Source organism: Bos taurus, chromosome 14 (genome assembly GCF_002263795.3).
Source record: "Bos taurus isolate L1 Dominette 01449 registration number 42190680 breed Hereford chromosome 14, ARS-UCD2.0, whole genome shotgun sequence".
NCBI classification, from domain to species: domain Eukaryota; kingdom Metazoa; phylum Chordata; class Mammalia; order Artiodactyla; family Bovidae; genus Bos; species Bos taurus.
In genome coordinates, this window is record NC_037341.1 from 30,148,918 (window position 1) to 30,165,054 (window position 16,137).

At 41.7% G+C, this 16,137-nt stretch overlaps 1 protein-coding gene across 9 annotated transcripts in view; it reads right to left on the bottom strand.

The window, feature by feature from the left end:
- PDE7A (phosphodiesterase 7A) overlaps positions 1 to 16,137 on the bottom strand; it is a 113,994-nt gene that overhangs the window by 50,447 nt on the left and 47,410 nt on the right. For 8 of the 9 annotated variants that reach the window (XR_009490490.1, XR_009490493.1, XR_009490492.1 and 5 more), the window contains exon 2: positions 2,315 to 2,375. Coding sequence is in view for 3 of the 9 variants with exons in the window: in XM_003586888.6 (XP_003586936.1) it covers positions 2,315 to 2,375 (61 nt within the window). In the remaining 6 variants the exon portion in view is untranslated. Of the gene's footprint in view, positions 1 to 2,314; positions 2,376 to 13,330; positions 14,708 to 16,137 lie in introns of those variants that run through there. The other variant, XM_005215497.5, reaches the window with a different exon arrangement.

Here is a 16,137-nt window from a genome sequence, read left to right on the forward strand (position 1 = left end):
AACAATGGGACGACAGCTAACAATAAAAAACTGAGTAACTGTGGTTTAGGCTGGGATAATAACAGCATTGGCGTGGCGAAATTCTGGATGTACTTTGAAGGCATCAGTCAAGAGGATTTGCTGATGAAGTAGACATAGACTAAGTGAGAAACAAGTCAAGAATGATGCCGATTAACCTAGAATCTGTCATACAGAGTGAACTATGTCAGAAAGAAAAAAACAAATACTGAATGTTAACGCATATATATGGAATCTAGAAAAATGGTACTGAATAACATAGTCACAGGGCAGCAATAGAGATGCAGACATAGAGAATGGACTTGTGGACACAGTGCGGGAGGAGAGAGTGAAACACACAGAGAGGAGCACTGACGTATCTACACTACCCTGCGGGAAGCAGACAGCTGGGGGGAAGCTGCCGCACAGCACAGGGATCGCAGCTCGGCTCGGTGACGACCTGGAGGGCTGGGGGTGGGGCTGGGAGGAGGCTCGAGAGGGAGGGGTTATATGTACACTTATGGCTGAATCATGGATTGTACAGCAGAATCCAACACAACACCGTAAAGCAATTATTCTCCAATTAAAAATAAATTTAAAATGAAAAAATGAATGATGCCAAGGTTCCTGATCTGACAATACAAGATTCAAGTTCCTTTTTCCGAGATGGTGAAAGAATATCAAATGCACGGACTTGGGGAACACAAATATTTAAACAGATCTGTTAAATGTGAGGTGCCCATGGCACATCCAAGTGGAGATGTTCTACAGAGTGAAGAAGACAGGAGTCTAACCTATGTTTTAAAAAAAGCAGAATGTGGACATCTCTGCAGAGAGATGGAAATGGTAAGGAAGAAAAGGCTTCACATTCCTGGGGGAAATATGTGCTAGAGTAGAATGGAACTAGGCAGATGTGATACATGAGATAAATTAAGGAGGGGAAAAAAGGGATGACACAAACGGGGCATTGGAGAACACGTGGGCTAATGAGGAGGAGGAGGAATTAGTGAAATGGGGGGGAAAAAAGCCACCCCAGAAGCAGGTGAAGAATAAGGATGACTCAATGTTGTAGAAATTGAGCAAGGAATTCTGAGCATGAGGAGAACAGTCAAGCCAGAAAAGACAGTAAGAAAAGATGAGTAAAGGTGCCCATTGGACTCTTTTTAAAATAGATTATTTACTGAAAAAATTTTGGCCACTCCATGTAGCATGTGGCATTTTAGCTCCTGGACCAGGGATTGAACTTACATCCCCCCTGCACTGGCAATTTTAAGATGCATCCTGATGATTCTTAACGGAATCTTAACCACTATACCGCCAGGGAAGTCCCTGGACTCTTAATAGTACATTTTTAATATTATGAACTAAAGTACAAGGTATCAAGGAGTGCGTGGATGAAGGGAAAAAATCTGGCAAAGAGAGGGAGCGAGAAAGAAAACTATACACACACACACACATCAAATTCATTTACCCTCTGGACTTGAGTAATACATTAAAGATTTAAGAACAGAGACTAGGAGAAGACACATGGCCTTCTCACCAGCCAAGTGAGAACAAACACATCCAGTGACAGGACTCGAGATCAGGTATTTTTCGCGGTCTCGTCTTTTTTCATGTTACCGTGGACATCTGTTTAATACTCAGCAACTCTGCAAATCTAAGACTTTTCATGAAGAATCATCAGGATGCATCTTAAAATTGTGTACTGGTAACAGAGTCTCAGTTATAAAGCTAGAGATTTCTTAATTACCCATAACTCTTAAGATGCCCCTCTTTTTCATATCACATTAATTTTGATTTCTAGATTCAACTTCAAAGTTACAGACATTTATGCTGCAACAGTGATGAAAAGCTTCCTAATGAAAGATATCTCAGTCCTGAATAATAATAGATAACAAAATTAACTTATACTAGTGCAAACTTGATTTTTTGATTTGTGGTGCTAGAGAAGACTCTTGGGAGTCCTTTGGACAGAAAGGACATCAAACCAGTCAATCCTAAAGGAAATCAATCCTGAATTAATATTTACTGGAAGGACTGATGCTGAACCTGAGGCTCCAATACTCTGGCCACCTTATGCAAAGAGCCGACTCACTGGAAAAGACCCTGATGCTGGGAAAGACTGAAGGCAGGAGAAGTGGGTGGGCGACAGAGGATGAGAGGGTTGGATAGCGTCACTGACTCAATGCATATGAATTTGAGAAACTCCAGGAGACAGTGAAGGACAGGGAAGCCTGCCATGCTGCAGTTCATAGGGTCGCAGAGTTGGACACAACTTAGCCACTGGATAACAAAATGCAAAATAAAGAATTCTTACCTAGCATACGAATGTACAGTGCAGTCTGATCCGAGCTGTCATAGGAGATAGCTCCACGCCTCTAGAAGAAAAAACACACATATTTTAATGCAGACAATTTAGTATGTGATATCGAGTTCAACATATATGTATTTGTTATTTTCTGTGATGCACTGTGCAAGAGAAGTTGGGATACACAAAATTAAATATGGCATTTGCCAGTCCTGCTGACACCTTTGTCTCAGACTTCCAGCGTCCAGAACGTCTCAATAAATTCTGACCTTGCCTCCCCACTCTTGAGTTTCTGTTGTTTAAGCCACCCCTCAGTGGCATATGTTAGAGTAGTCCAAGCAGACTAACAAATGTAGGTAAACCAGGGTAGGTAGTTTCAATCCTCTGTGTTCAGGCCAAAAGTGGAGGAAGAGTTTCATTTTTCAAGGTATATATTTTCTTTTTGGTATGTTCCCAATTTTGGCCCACTGTTTACAGTGTCTATTGCATATCTATTCATTGGATTTCATTCTCATGTAAGTAAGACATGAAAGCCACTCAGTCGTGTCTGACTTTTTGCAATCCCATGGACTATACAGTCCGTGGAATTTTCCAGGCCAGGATACTGGAGTGGGTAGCTTTTCCCTTCTCCAGGGGATCTTCCCAACCTAGGGATGGAAACCAGGTCTCCTGCATTGCAGGTGGATTCTTTTCCAGCTGAGCCAAAAGCGAAGCCCAAGAATACTGGAGTGGGTAGCCTATCCCTTCTCTAGCAGATCTTCCCAATCCAGGAATCAAACTGGGGTCTGCTGCATTGCAGGTGGATTCTTTACCAACTGAGCTATCAGGGAAGCCCATTAGTAAGATATACTCACAAGTAATATGTTTCAAAAATCTCTCAGTGAAGTATTCGCTTATCTTAATGCTTATTTTGTGTAAGTGTCTATCTTACTTGCATTTGTTGGGTACCGAATACATGTTCCTGGAATGCGAAGTCAAGTGAGCCTTAGGAAGCATCACTACGAACAAAGCTTAGAGGTGATGGAATTCCAGTTGAGCTATTTCAAATCCTAAAAGATGATGCCGTGAAAGTGCTGCACTCAATATGCCAGCAAATTTGGAAAACTCAGCAGTGGCCACAGGACTGGAAAAGGTCAATTTTCATTCCAATCTCAAAGAAAGGCAATGCCAAAGAATGCTCAAACTACCACACAATTGCACTCATCTCACACACTAGTAGAGTAATGCTCAAAATTCTCCAAGCCAGGCTTCAACAGTACGTGAACCATGAACTTCCAGATGTTCCAGCTGGTTTTAGAAAAGGCAGAGGAACCAGAGATCAAATTGCCAACATCCACTGGATCATCGAAAAAGCAAGAGAGTTCCAGAAAAACATCTACTTCTGCTTTACTGACTATGCCAATGCCTTTGACTGTGTGGACCACAACAAACTCTGGAAAATTCTGAAAGAGATGGGAATACCAGAACACCTGACCTGCCTCTTGAGAAATTTGTACGCAGGTCAGAAAGCAACAGTTAGAACTGGACATGGAACAACAGACTGGTCCCAAATAGGGAAAGGAGTATATCAAGGCTGTATACTGTCACCCTGCTTATTTAACTTATATGCAGAGTACATCATGAGAAACGCTGGGCTGGGTGAAGCACAAGCTGGAATCAAGACTGCCGGGAGAAAGATCAATAACCTCAGATATGCAGATGACACCACCCTTATGGCAGAAAGAGAAGAACTAAAGAGCCTCTTGATGAAACTGAAAGAGGAAAGTGAAAAAGCTGGCTTAAAACTCAACATTCAGAAAACTAAGATAATGACATCTGGTCCCATCACTTCTCGGCAAATAGATGGGGAGATAGTGGAAACAGTGGCTGACTTTATTTTGGGGGGCTCCAAAATCACTGCAGATGGTGACTGCAGCCATGAAATTAAAAGACGCTTGCTCCTTGGAAGGAAGTTATGACCAACCTAGACAGCATACTAAAAAGCAGAGACATTACTTTGCCAACAAAGGTCCGTCTAGTCAAAGCTATGGTTTTTCCAGTAGTCATGTATGGGTTTGAGAGTTGGACTATAAGGAAAGGTGAGCACTAAAGAATTGATGCTTTTGAACTGTGGTGTTGGAGAAGACTCTTGAGGGTCCCTTGGACTGCAAGGAGATCCAACCAGTCCATCCTAAAGGAAATCAGTCCTGAATATTCACTGGAAGGATTGATGCTGAAGCTTAAACTCCAATACTCTGGCCACCAGATGCAAAGAACTGACTAATTTCAAAAGACCCTGATGCTGGGAAAGATTGAAGGCGGGAGGAGAAGGGAACAACAGAGGATGAGATGGCTGGATGGCATCACTGACTCAATGGACGTGAGTTTGGGTGGACTCCAGGAGTTGGCAGTGGATAGGGAGGCCTGGTGAGCTGCAGTCCATGGGGTGGCAAAGAGTCAGTCATGACTGAGTGACTGAACTGAACTGAAATACATGTTCAACTTTATTTTCCATTCAAAAAAATACGGCATTTGCTCTTGAAATCTATAGCTGTGACACAGACAAATACAATGTGATTAAGCATTACCATCAAAGTGGATAGGCAGATGGAAATTTAATGTCAAGAGATCATACAAGCCCAGCTGAGGACAGAGCTTCTGCAGAGGTAGCCAGAACTGACAGAGAGACATGGTTCAATGACCTCACTATTCTCTTCAACTAAACACGAATGAATAAGAAAATGAGAATCATCAGACATGTGAACCAACCCTTTAGCTAGAAATCAATGAAACAATATGAAAAACCAAATGGCCCAGAAGCTAGCAAGACATAAGAGAATTTAAAAAGTTAATGAGTGTACTCAAAGAAATGTGAGAAGACGCTGCATCTATTACACCAAAAAAATGGAGTGCCATTGAAAGAGCACAGATTTAAAAATACATTTTGAGCTTAAAAATAAACCGATATAAAAAGCAACATTATTCCTAACAGCCCCCGAGTGGAAACAATCCAAATATCCACCAACTGATGAACGTATAAACAAACTGTGGTACAGCCATACAATATATCATTCGGTGTTACTCAGCTGCAGAAATGACTGAAGTTCTGATGCATGCTACATCACAGATGAACCTTGAAAACAATGTCGAGTGAAAGGAGCTCGTCATGAGGGACCGCAGAGCCTATGGCTGCATTTACGTGAAATATCCCAAATAGGCAAATCCACAGAATTAGAAATAGACTGGTGGCTGCCAAGAGTTGGGAGCGGTGATGGGAAATGGAAGTGAATGCTAATGGGTACAGAGCTTCAATCTGCAATGATGAGAACGTTCTCAAAGTAACCATGCTATGCTATACTAAGTCACTTCAGTCGTGTCCGACTCTGTGCGACCCCATAGACGGCAGCCCACCAGGCTCCCCCACCCCTGGGATTCTCCAGGCAAGAATACTGGAGTGGGCTGCCATTTCCTTCTCCAATGCATGAAAGTGAAAAGTGAAAGTGAAGTCGCTCAGTCGTGTCCAACTCCTAGCGACCCCATGGACTGCAGCCTACCAGGCTCCTCCGTCCATGGGATTTTCCAGGCAAGAGTACTGGAGTGGGGTGCCAACCATGGTAATGACTAAACAACTCTGTGAAAACACTGAAAATCATGGAAATGGGAATTGTATACTTTAAATGGGTGAATTGGATGGTATGTGAATTATACATCAATAAAGTTATTATAAAAACAGCCAGTATTGCAAATATTTTAAATATAATTACAAAAAGGAAAAAAAAAAAAACCTTTGTAAGCGCTGAAACACCCTCAGCAAGTTCTGCCAACTCCACTTCCACGCTGTCTCCCTTCCTCAAGCTCCTTGTTCTGTCTCAGACAACAGCATTTCTCACCTGGGCTCCTTGATGGGCAGCTGCCTGGCTTTCCTGCTACATCCCTCGACCTTCAGACCCTTCACACACAAGAAGCAAGAGTGAACTTGCTCCCAGCTACTGCTCAAAGTCCTCTAATGGCCCCCGAATACTTGGAATGGAGTCCACAGATCAAGCTCTCCATGACCTGCCAAGCCCTCAGTTCTACCACAACTCTCTCTTTACCAGAGAGACCCAGCCACCCTGGCCTGCCTGCATCCCCCCAAGCACACCAAACACACAGCTGTGCTACGTGCTGTTCTGTACAGGACCACGGCAGCACCATTTCCTTCCTCTCTCTCAGGTTCCAGATGAAACGTCATCTCTTCAGAGAGCCATCCCCATCCCCATCTACCAAACCTAAGGTCACCTGAGAGAACCTCACTACTCCTGAAGGTAGAGGTCCTCCTAACCTTCACCCGCCGTGCAGCTCTTGGCCGACCTATTCTCGTTTACTTGTTCCAAAACAAAAGCGCCACAAGAGCTGGAACCCTGTCTGACTTACTCACCGCTGTCTCCTTGGCCTCTAAAACTACTATTATTTAGTAGAGGCTAAATAAATACCTGGTAAATCGATGACTGAGTGCATTTATTGTAAATAAGTTAGTGAATAATTTTTTACAGATTAAGTTGATGAATAAATTTGATGAGCAAATTGATGAATAACAACTCAGATGAACACAAATTAAACATCTAGAAGATAAAAGTAACCAAGCCTCCTCCTAGAATCTAATCTCTGCGGGGGCAGGGACTTGTATCCCCGGATATAGAATAAACCCCAACATTTAGAATAGTGCCTAGCACACTGAAAGAAATCAATAATATTAGCTGAATAAACAGGCAAGCAAATTCTTAATAGAGAATCTAGAATCAAATCCAATAATATCCAGTAATTTTATTTATGCTAAAGGATTTAAAAATCTGTGGGGAAAATATTAATTATATAATTTGCTATTTGGAAAAACATAAAGCTGTATTATTTCCTATCTACTCCAAAATAAATTACAGATGGAACAAAAATGTTAATGTAAAAAAAAAAGCATGAAAGTATTAAAGGAAAACATGACTGGATTTTAAAAAATTTGAAATAACAAGGACCTATAATGAATCACTTTGCTGTACATCTGAAATAAACACTGTAAATAACTACACGTCAATAAAATTTTTTTTAATTTAAATAATGACATTAAAAAATCTTAAATAGGGAAGACCTAGTTGTTCTATAAAGTCCAGAAGTCATGAAAAATAAATCAATTTGGCCACAAAAAGTTAAATTATGCATGGCAAAACATATCATAAATAGGCAAAAGACAAACCCCACATCACGAAAATTAAGTTGAAGAGTTATGACAAAGGGCTAATTTTTCCCTGCTAATCTAAAAATAAAAGGGAAAAAAAAAAGGCCCACAAATCAGTTAGCAAATAATGAATAACAGTGTATAAAAACAGGTAGGACATAAATATACTACTCAAGGAAGAGAAATAATAAACACAAGAAAAGATGCTTGACTTCAATAATGAAAGAAATACATGTTAAGGAAATGAGATGGTATTTTTACATATTAGATTAATGATATTCTGTCCTCACTAAACTGGCATGAAATTTACAGCTCTTTAACATATACCTAAAAATCTCAAGGAAAAATAACCATGCTTTTTACTATTATTATAAAGAAATTTTATTGCATTTAAAACCCTCATGGATTTAGCATGCAAAGTATTTGTCACTCAGCAGTGTCCGACTTCTTGCGACCCCATAGACACACCGGGCTCCTCTGTCCACGGGATTCTCCAGGCAAGAATAGTGGAGTGGGATTGTCGTCCCTACTCCAGGAGATGTTCTCAACTCAGGTATCGAACCCAGCTCTCCTGCATTGCAGGCAGATTCTTTATCATCTGATCCAAGGAAACAGCTCCCCAAATCATTGTTTTTATCCCCTTAATGCATGCGTGCTCAGTTGCTTCAGCTGTGTCCGACTTTTCTGTACCCCATGGACTGTAGCCTGCCAGGTTCCGCTGTCCACAGAATTCTCCAGGCAATACTGGCATGGGTTGCCATGCCCTTCTCCGGGGGATGTTCCCAACCCAGGGATCAAACCAGCGTCTCTTATGACTCCTGCATTGGCAGGTGGGTTCTTTACCACTAGCGCCACTGGGAAGCCCTACTATTTAAGAGAAAAACATCAATTAAAGTCATGTATGATTTAATGAAGATGTAAACAAACAAGCAAAAACCTCCAACAGTTCATGAAATATAAAAGGAACACAAGTTATAAGCAAAAATAAAATTTTAATTTTCGACACTGGCTGCCTCCAAGGAGGCTGAAGGACACAAAGGTAGGAGGAGAAACTACCAATGAATATCTTTTGAATTTTGTAGCCTGTGGGCTTCTCAGGTGACTCAGTGGTAAAGAATTCACCTGCCAATGCAGGAGATCCGGGTTTGATCCCTGGTTGGGAAGACCTCCGACCTCCTGGAGAAGGAAATGGCAACCCAACTCGTGTTCTTGCCTGGGAAATCCCCTGGACAAAGGAGCCTGGCAGGCTACAGTTCATGGGGTCTCAAAGAGATATGACTGAGCATGTTTGCACATAATTATTATATATTCACAGAATAAATCAAATAAAAAATACAGTAAGAATCTACTACAAAGAAACCTACAAAGAAGTGGAAGATCTCAAATTCTAAGGGACTAAATCATACAGAACACATCCCTGGCAGCATCACGATTAATAAAGTTAAAGTGTCTTCCACCAACAGAAGACCCTAAGCCTCCTGCAGTGTCTCATCATAAACTACTTATTCGGGAGCAAACAGTCACTGTAGTCACTTGGTATTAAAAGGTACAACTCACAGCTGCTGTTCACATCCCCACCCCAAGATATTTAGCTTATCAGATTTCAAGCCTCCCCTTAATACCACCATAAGAGAGGAAAATCTAGTAGTACGAAGAGCACATAGGTGGAAATAAGTATTCCTACCGGCCAAATCAGATTCATGAAACCACAGGTATGATTGTGTAACAGCCTGTCATGGTCAGTACCTATCAACCCACTTGTATCCAATAAAACTTGAGTAAACAGCTTGTTAAAACAAATTGTAACCTGTTATCTCTAACAGTCCTCTTCAGGAAACCCAGTTGCCTTTTTTTTTTTTTTTTTTTAAGTGTAGGGAGGGGTATTTACTAAAAGAGCCACTAATTAGAGAGGTAAAATCTCATCACTCTAAGGACTTTGAAAGACTAATACCAGCTGTTAAAACAGTGTAAGCAAAAAACTGACTTGTTTAGTGGCTAAGCCGTGTCCAACTCTTTTGTGTCCCCATGGACTGTAGGCCACCAGGCTCCTCTGTCTAGGGGATTTCCCAGGCAAGCATACTGGAGTGGGTTGCTATTTCCTTCTTCAGAAAAACTGGGTAATGAACATAATCTAGATTATAACTATGACATACTAAACTTATTTTAAGGTATTCACTTTAGACTTATTTATAGAGGCACCAGTTTAGATATTAAAACGGTAGAGTCTTAGTTAATCATTTCTAAAACTTGGCAAAAAGGGTAGAACTTAATTTTAAATATATTCTAACAAATTACTTAAGGATGTCCAAAGTATTCATTTAATTTGATTTATTACTAATTTAAGTAAGTCTGGTCTGTAAATACTTAAAATTCAACCCTAAACCACAAGACATAACTCTTATGAAATAAATCTAAATGAGACAAAAGGAAATTTTTTTAAGAATGGACTTAAAAATGTGAACCATCAATGAATACATTCTGACTGACAATTTACTCATTTACTTGCCTCACAAATGAAGCTTAAAATGAATATCAAATTTGTTTCACTAAGCAATCCAGGAACTCCTTTTGGAAAAATGCACTATAAATTACTAATTATAAAAATGTGATTTCCATGTTAAGTGTTATTTTAAAAAATAATTATAGGAACCTCCCTGGCCATCCAGTGGTTAAGACTCCCAGCTTTCACTGCAGGGCGCATGGCTTTGATCTCTGGGGGGCGGGGGGTGGGGGGGTGGGGGGGTGGGGGGGAACTAAGATCCCACCCCACATGCCACGCAACACGGTCAAAATAAATAAATAAAAATTAATAATTAAAAAAGACCTACATTTACTGAAGGCCCAATTAAAAAAAATAATTATGTGTGCTTTATACACCCAGACTGCTGCTCAGGCTTAACATATACCTTTTTAAAAGATCATCATTTTACAAGCCATATAGTTGTAAAATTCTATTTTTAATAAAGATAGTAAAACAAATTGAACCAAAATCCCAAGTTACGCTGTCAGTCATAAAACACTGTGAGCTATCATCCACATTCCCACTCACCTCACCAGCGAATGGAAATAACTGAGACGCTCCTACTCGTGACTCTTCTAATTTAGCCATCCTGGGAACAGCTTGTAAAGCAAACTAGTATAGGTCAAAACACGGGCGCGGCTGAGCTAATCAGAAACTGACAGCAGCAGCACAAACAAGTTAAACAGTAAGGTTCCAAAGAATCTACAGCCACAAAAGCTGGAGTTCTGAGTGCCCGACTAAGACACTTGCCTTGAATCAGGGTGAACTGCTCTTCCATAAAAGATCTGACTTAGAAGGTAGATGATAAAAGGCGTAAAAGTTGTTCCCAATATTAGTTAAGGTGTAACTTTTAAAGACAGACATGTTGTGTTGTGTGCTTTTTTTTTGGCGGGGGGTGGGGAGGAGGGGAATGCTTCGAGCCTTGTGGGGCTTTAGTTCCCTGACCAGGGATTGAACCCAGGGCCCCAGCAGTGACAGTGAGAAGTCCTAACCACTGAACTTCCAGCGAATTCCCAAGGACAATGTGTTTTAAAGGGACTTTCCAGGTGGCTCAGTGGTAGAGAATTGGCCTGACAATGCAGGAGACGTGTGTTCGATCCCTGAGTTGGGAAGATCCCCTGGAGAAAGGAATGGCAACCCACCCCAGTATTCTTGCCTGGAGAATCCCATGGACAGAAGAGCCTGGCGGGCTATAGTTCATGAGGTTGCAAAGAGTTGGACACAACTGAGGGGCTGAGCACAAGCACGAAAGATATTTTAAGTGCTATGGTTTTTATCTTGTTCAACTTTGCCACTCAAGTAACCTATTGTGCAAAAGCGTGTGTATTTCCCTTTCATGGTAAAGTAATGATACATTAACTCTTTGCTGAGCTCCTACTCTGTGCCAGTAAACGCTCCAGGTGCCTTCAGACAAAATCTCTCTTTACTGAACAAGACCTCTAGAGGTAGGTTTTATACGCTCCATCATTAGACGCTCTGTCACAGGGCCTAAACACAGTAGCACTGAATACATTTCTGGGTCACATTACAAAAAATGGTAACACAGTACAAAAGATGAAGAAGCCCAAAGTTCTGAAAGCTTTCTCTGATGCAGTAAAGTGAGCTTTTTCAGAGTGTTTTCATCTTACATCTGGATGGGAAGAGCCGACTCATTAGAAAAGACCCTGATGATGGGAAAGACTGAGGAAAGGAGAATTGGGTGACAGACGATGAGACGAGATGGTTGGATGGCATCACTGACTCAATGGACATGAATCTGAGCAAACTCTGGGGGCTGGTGAAGGACAGGGAAGCCTGGCGTGCTGAGTTCCATGGGGTTGCAAAGAGTTGGACACAACTTATCGACCAAACAATAGCAATTTATCTTACATAAGCCAGAAAAGCGTTCCTATCTGAGTGCCTATCCAAGACTTGCATCCATCCATTGAACACTAGCCTCCAGTTCTTCTTCGCTATATACTTTTAAAAGTCACACGTTGAAAATAACAGCAGTCTGTTGCTTAAAAACTTTAAAAAATTTTTTTGATTTTTGATTGTTATAACAAAGTAAAAAGTGTCTAAAAAAATCTACAATTCAACTAATCCATTAACTTGACCTTCATTCAGTAACTTGGCAAGCTAATCCTCTAAAAACAATGAGTAAATTGGTGTCTGTGTGACAAAATTAATTTACAAAAGACAAAGATTAAAAAAAATCAAGCCTATTGTTTTTCTTTAAGAGATTTCTTCAATCATGTTCAGTAAGAAAATACGACTGCTTCAAGAAAGACACAACTATGCCTAAAACAGTATGCTTAAACGTGAAAACACTACCTTATCCGGGATCAAAACCTCGCTTGAAAAAGATGTTTAACTTTACAGAAGTTTTTGTGTTGCTTACTAGCAAATGGTATTGGTCTTAAACATTTTAAGTTTATGTTCACACTTTTCAGTTTTCTTAATAAAGGAAGAAAAAAAGCTGCATGGTGGGTTAAAGATATAATCATTTTTACACAAGTACAGACAAAAGAATTTTACATAGTACAATCTTAAGTATTTCCTACTTTACACTCTCAATCAGATACCAAATGAATAGCAGTCTATCAAGCATTTCTTAAGCCTGGTCTTTGGAATCCAAATTAAAGATCAACAGATACATAATACAATAATCTTACTTTTTTCACTATAATTAAGGCATATATTTCAGTAGCAACAAGACCTTAAGTGAGAACGGGCTAGAAAGTGGTATTTAGGTTTTTTTAAAAGTTTACAATTGCTTAGAAATCCCCAGTAATTATACTTCGTATTTATAAGTTACATAAATTTGGTAACTCCAGAAGAGAATGTTTAAAATATGTACACCAAAAGCCCAAACTGTTCAATAATTTCATAACCTTAGAAGCTGAACTTAAGCATAAAACCTCGATTTTTAATGGCAGTGAAGACCTCAGTCTGTTTGTCAGCCCAGTGGCACTCTAGTTTTTGGATAACTTCATCTTGATCACCCTGGCACAGTAAATAGACATGACATTAACTAGTTTAAAAAAAAAAAAAAAAAGACAGACTTCTTTAAAGGCATGATCCTGAGCAAAGTTACTTCGATACCAAGAAATGATCTGTAAAAAGCCCTTCAGGAGGAATAGGTGGGAGAAAAATGAAAATGACAGATAGTAACATGGTAATAACATGACAATGACAGCTGACAGGTAAAACCGCAGAGCTCTTGTAAGCAGAAACAAAAACTGGAGCAAAAGGAGAAGGAACTCCACTAACCAGTCCATTCCTACCAATGTATAAACGAGAGATTCATGTCACCATCCTAAAAATAAAGATGGCCTACCTTAGAGGCGACCCACTTGATGAGAACCAAGGCCAGACACCAGATCAGTGTAATTCCCATTGGGTCTAGCAAAAGTCCTGCTGCATAACCTCCCTCCGCGCCCAGCGAGCAAAGAGCAAGGGAGACTCGTCAGACCTGACAATAACCAGCTGTCCCGAAGCAGAAGAGAGGGGAATGCCCGCCCTGAACCTCACACAGCTGCCTTCAAACAAGGGTCACGTGACTCTGAGAACGCGCTGCCAGCCGGCCTTCCTACCGGCGCGTGGTTACTGCCAGCGCCCAGGGCTGGGTGGGAGAGTCAGTGACGGGGGAAGAGGAGGGGAAAAACCTTCGTGACAGCCGATCTAACAGTCCCACACAATGTAGGCAAACGAGGTCTCTGGCGGCCCCAAGCTCGTCCACAGCCGACCTAACAGTCCCACACAATATAGGCAAACGAGGTCTCTGGCTGGCTCCAAGCTCGTCCACAACCTTAACATCGGCACTTCTTTGAAATAACTTTCCCCCAAATGTCTGGCAGCACTAAAAAAGTGCTCATTTCTTCCATAAAGACCAGCTCCACAGGTAGAATTGTCCTGGCGTTTAAAAACATTAACGCATTTTATTCTACATTTTCAACTTTTAGTATTGAACGTGTCCAACTTTTTCTTTCCTTTGGAGCTAGGATTACTTTATGAACGTTAGGGGTTTTGATAGACAATGTTGTGCTATATAAACATTATAATTCACGCATTCTGGATTTATTGACAAAGGCCAGCCTATCTAGGTGTTTTCAAGCAATTATAAATACATTACTTCCAAGCCCTAGCTGTGACCCAGCGTCTATGATAATACCCGTGCTCCACGTCTCACTCTTCCCTCAGCTGTGAGTTGGGGGCTCAGTGACAGCAAAGTGGGCCTCTGTCCATCTCTGTGATCTCTCACAGCAGCCAGCATGACAGGAAAAGCCTTTCATGAAACTTTCATGCAAGTAGTTCTTAAGCAGCAATCAGGGACCAGGCCCTTGGTGAGATGCAGGGGTATTCAAGTGGAAACAGACACTGGCTCCTGCCCTCCTGAGGCTTTCAGTTTAATCAGAATCTACACGAATCAAAGACTGTAAATAAGCACAACGCTGCAACTGAAACAAGTGCAGTGGGGCTGAGGCGGGAATTGCCAACGATGCTTGGGTCTGACCTGGTTAGGAAGTGAGGAGCTTCTTCCCAGGGGCCCTGAAATATCCCCGAGCTGAACTGAAGGGGCAAGAACGCGAAGAGGACGGGAAGATGATCTGTGTGGACGTGACAATGCATGACAAAACCAAGCAGAAGATTCGGGAAGAAGAGTAGATGAGGCTGGAAAGCAGGTCATGCGATGGCCAGAGGGGAGATTCTTTTGTCTTCATCCTAAAAGCTAATCCCAACCTGCTGGACACTTCGGAGGTTTTGGTCAAGTGCAACTCGGTGGGATAAGGCTAGGTGGGCACTCAGGAGACCACAGCAGAGGGGATCACAGCTCTGGCTGGGGCCGGGGAAGGGGAGAGAGGTAGACAGGCTGGGAAACACTCAAGACAGGACTGCTTCAGGGACCACAGCTCACAGTGAGACAGAGTCATCTGCCTGGTGATGGGACCCACATGATGGTTCTAAAATACCTGAAAATAGCCCCAGTAGTTCAAATACCAGTGCTGTTTTCATTATCCAATCCTCAATACAAAGAGGGCATTAAAAAAAAAAAAAAAAGTTAATTCTCAACCTGTTAAAACAAGGCATAAATTCAAATTACAGGTCCAAATCAAAATTTTTCTAAATTTAAGCTATACATGAAACACAGCCATGTATTTCTCACTACACCTTATATATATCTCTTCTTTCTTCTGAACAAGCTGTGATGCTAATCCTTGCACACACGGAGACAACTTTTTTAGTCTGTCATGAAACTAGGTGCGACATGAGACTGTCAGGGTCTCAGGTTACTCTTTGGGCAGTAAGGTTCCAGCCAGCAAATTCAAAGGATGCGCAGGACAAGGACAGAGCAGCTGAGTGGAGTCAGCCCTGTTCCCAGGAGAACTGCTGGTAGTCATAATTCATTACCTGCTGGGCTGGCCTGGGCAGCATACACCGAATGAGCCTGCTACCTCCATGCTCAGCCCGGAAACACTTCTTATCCTCACATTGCCCTGCCAATCAGCTGCTCAAAAAGCTGAGTTCTAAGAAGCAAACACGATACTGCTATTTTTGACGCAGTACTTAAACATTTTGATGTATGTCTTATAGGTCAACAGTGAGGTCACCAATCTGCACTTGCGTCTTGTGTACAAGGGAAGGATGGAACAATGGAAGATGAAGATCAGAACTGAGACACAGAGGGGAGAAAAAGACAGGCAGTTCTAAAACTTCTCTCATTGAAAGGAACGTCCGTTAAGATTATTGCACCATCTCCAAACTTACTGGGTCTGGAGTCAAGAGCCTGGGTTTGCTTCCCAGCTGTGCTGGCAAGAGTTGAGTGAACCTGGGTAAGTCATCACCTCACTTGCCTCCCTTCACAGGAGTTAAGGGACATCTGTGCAAGACCTTGCTCAGAGCAGGCTTTCAGAAACACTTCAGTTCAGTCGCTCAGTCGTGTCCAACTCTTTGTGACCCCATGAATCGCCGTATGCCAGGCCTCCCTGTCCATCACCAACTCCCAGAGTTCACTCAGACTCACGTCCATCGAGTCAGTGATGCCATCCAACCATCTCATCCTCTGTCATCCCCTTCTCCTCCTGCCCCCAATCCCTCCCAGCATCAGAGTCTTTTCCAATGAGTCAACTCTTCCCATGAGGTGGC